At 42.0% G+C, this 2,500-nt stretch overlaps 1 protein-coding gene across 1 annotated transcript in view; it reads left to right on the top strand.

Annotated features, from left to right (window-relative positions):
• The window catches only part of slc8a1b (solute carrier family 8 member 1b), a 155,090-nt gene that overhangs the window by 144,302 nt on the left and 8,288 nt on the right, over positions 1–2,500 (top strand). The window contains exon 8 of the mRNA XM_078288680.1: positions 128–217. Coding sequence (XP_078144806.1) covers positions 128–217 — 90 coding nt within the window. The remainder of the gene's footprint in view (positions 1–127; positions 218–2,500) is intronic.

Here is a 2,500-nt window from a genome sequence, read left to right as displayed (position 1 = left end):
CAGTTTTTTTTGCATTTATGCTTTATTGGATGGTAGTATGCAGTTGAGTGGTGGTGATGATGATGATGATGATGATGATGATGATGATGGTGATGGTGATGATGGTTATCCTTACATGTTATCACAGGGGACCTGGCCTCCCATTTTGGCTGCACAGTGGGCCTGAAAGACTCCGTCACTGCAGTAGTGTTCGTCGCGCTGGGAACCTCCGTACCAGGTGAGTGTGTGTGTGTGTGTGTGTGTGTGCGCGCGCGTGTGTGTATGTATATCTTTGTGCCTGCTCTAATATGGATCCGTCAGCGCCTCTGTCTTAATTATCTTAATTTTCTGCCATTTGATTTTCCCTCAGTCTTACTCAGAGACCTTTCTCTCCTCTGGTTTGACATTTAGCTTCATAAGGCCTTTATGAGCGTAAAATACCCCAGTGGGCTGAAGAGATAGAAAAATAGATTTGTGTTCATCAGTGAAACCCCTGAGCTGGATTCCTTGACATTTTGGATTTCCTGCTCTTTTTGCTCCTCTTCATCACTCGGGACTTATCACAGTGTGAGGTACAGCTGCCTGTATTGGCACATTTACAATAGTTTGATTCACACAAACAGACTGATTGATCGAAGACTCACGTTTTTTTATTCCATGTATACACACTGCTTGTCAGAGAGTATACATGCATTTGTAACGGTTGTATAAAAGCTTCATCTGTGCCTCATAACTAGTCATAATCACAGTAAAGCCCACACCCTCATGTATTAGTGCTATATGAAACAACAGCTAGAGGCATACCAAATGCTATAAAAATACGTTTATAAAAGAAAATCACCCCCCCACACACACACACTTAAGCAGAAATTCAACAGTACAAATTGCAGCAAATGTAAAGAACTGAAGTGACAGCAATGTACTAAAAGGTGTAGAGTCTGCCGGAAATTGAAAAGCAGAAGAAGATGATCCTGTGTGTTTAAAAATCTGAGGATCGATTCCTGGAACCACAGAGGAGAAATTTAGTTCTGAGTAGTTCAGTTTAGGGCAATGTAGTTTAGTTTTGCTTTCGATTTGTTTCATTTTGTTTGTTTGCATGGCAATAAAACATCCATAAAAGATAAGAGAAGAGAAGAGAAAATAAAAATGAAAACAGCGGAGTGCATGTTATTTCTTTCTGTCACTACCTGTCTATCTGATGTAGTTCTATGTGTGGGAGCCTGCAGTGAAACCAGACTGTAGTCCTGCAGACAGCAGCATGTATCATCCTCTAAACATGAAGAATAGCAGACGACAACGGCCTGCTAAATATGTTTTAACCTTGGCTCCTGGCTCCCACCTCCACACTGACACACACACACACACACACACAGACATGTATGCTTCTGTCGATACACAAGCACACAGAGACACACAAACATATGTATTTGTACACAATCACATTTACATGCAGAGCCACACACACACACATATGTAGTACGTGAAAAAAACTGAAATTGGATTCACATGCTCACACAAGCATACACACACACACACACACACACACACACACACACACACACACCTGTTATTAGCATAGAGCTATTTGTCATGTCAGGCTCAGGTGGTCTCTGTCCACCCATTTAGGGAGCTCAGGGATAAGAGTGATGTATTACACACACACACACACACACACACACACACATACACACAGTCACATTTACACACACACACACACACACAGAAACACATACGTATACCATACTCACATACACATACACACAGACACACACACCTCTTCATCTGCACATATGCCCGAATGCATGCAAACACACAAACACATGCATGTACACACTCATACACACACACACACACACTGCGTAGAGCCGCAAAATGGAAATAAAGTGGTTCAGCCTTCTGAGGCTCTCAGCATTATTACCAGAGCCTCCTGTGGCCCGCACACACACACACACACACACACACACACACAAAGAAAAACACTTCCAGCTCCATGGCTATTACAGTTAATAAAACCCATCCTGTGCTGTGGTACCGTGTCCGATTAACCTCGTTTATCACAGTTAGCCACACACACACACACACACACACACACACACAGGAGAGAGTTAGGGAGAGAGACAGAGCTGTAAAAAGAGAGAGAGAGAAGAGAGAGAGAGAGAGAAACTTGACCAACTAAAGTTTTCTGGTTGCTTGGGGCTGCAGGTAAAGCCTCTGAGCCTCAGTGTATTTAAAGAGCAACATCATCATTTTATACGGGCCTCTGAAAGTTATTAGATACATTTTATCTGGAAAAAAGGACTGCGGGACAAAGGTTGGATAACGACAGTAAAAGTGTTGTACTGTGTAATAAATGTGTTCAATTATGTTGCATTTGTGCTAAATAAATGCAAAGCCTCCAATTAGAATTTGAACAAAATCATCTTAAGCTGGGGACACACTAGACCAGAGATTCTCAAACTTTTTCATATCAAGGACCCTAATTTAGTCCACATTAGAGCCACAGACTCCCATTTGATGACAT

The sequence above is a fragment of the Centroberyx gerrardi genome, chromosome 15, assembly GCF_048128805.1.
Source record: "Centroberyx gerrardi isolate f3 chromosome 15, fCenGer3.hap1.cur.20231027, whole genome shotgun sequence".
Classification (NCBI taxonomy): Eukaryota; Metazoa; Chordata; class Actinopteri; order Beryciformes; family Berycidae; genus Centroberyx; species Centroberyx gerrardi.
This window is presented reverse-complemented; position numbering and strand designations above follow the sequence as displayed.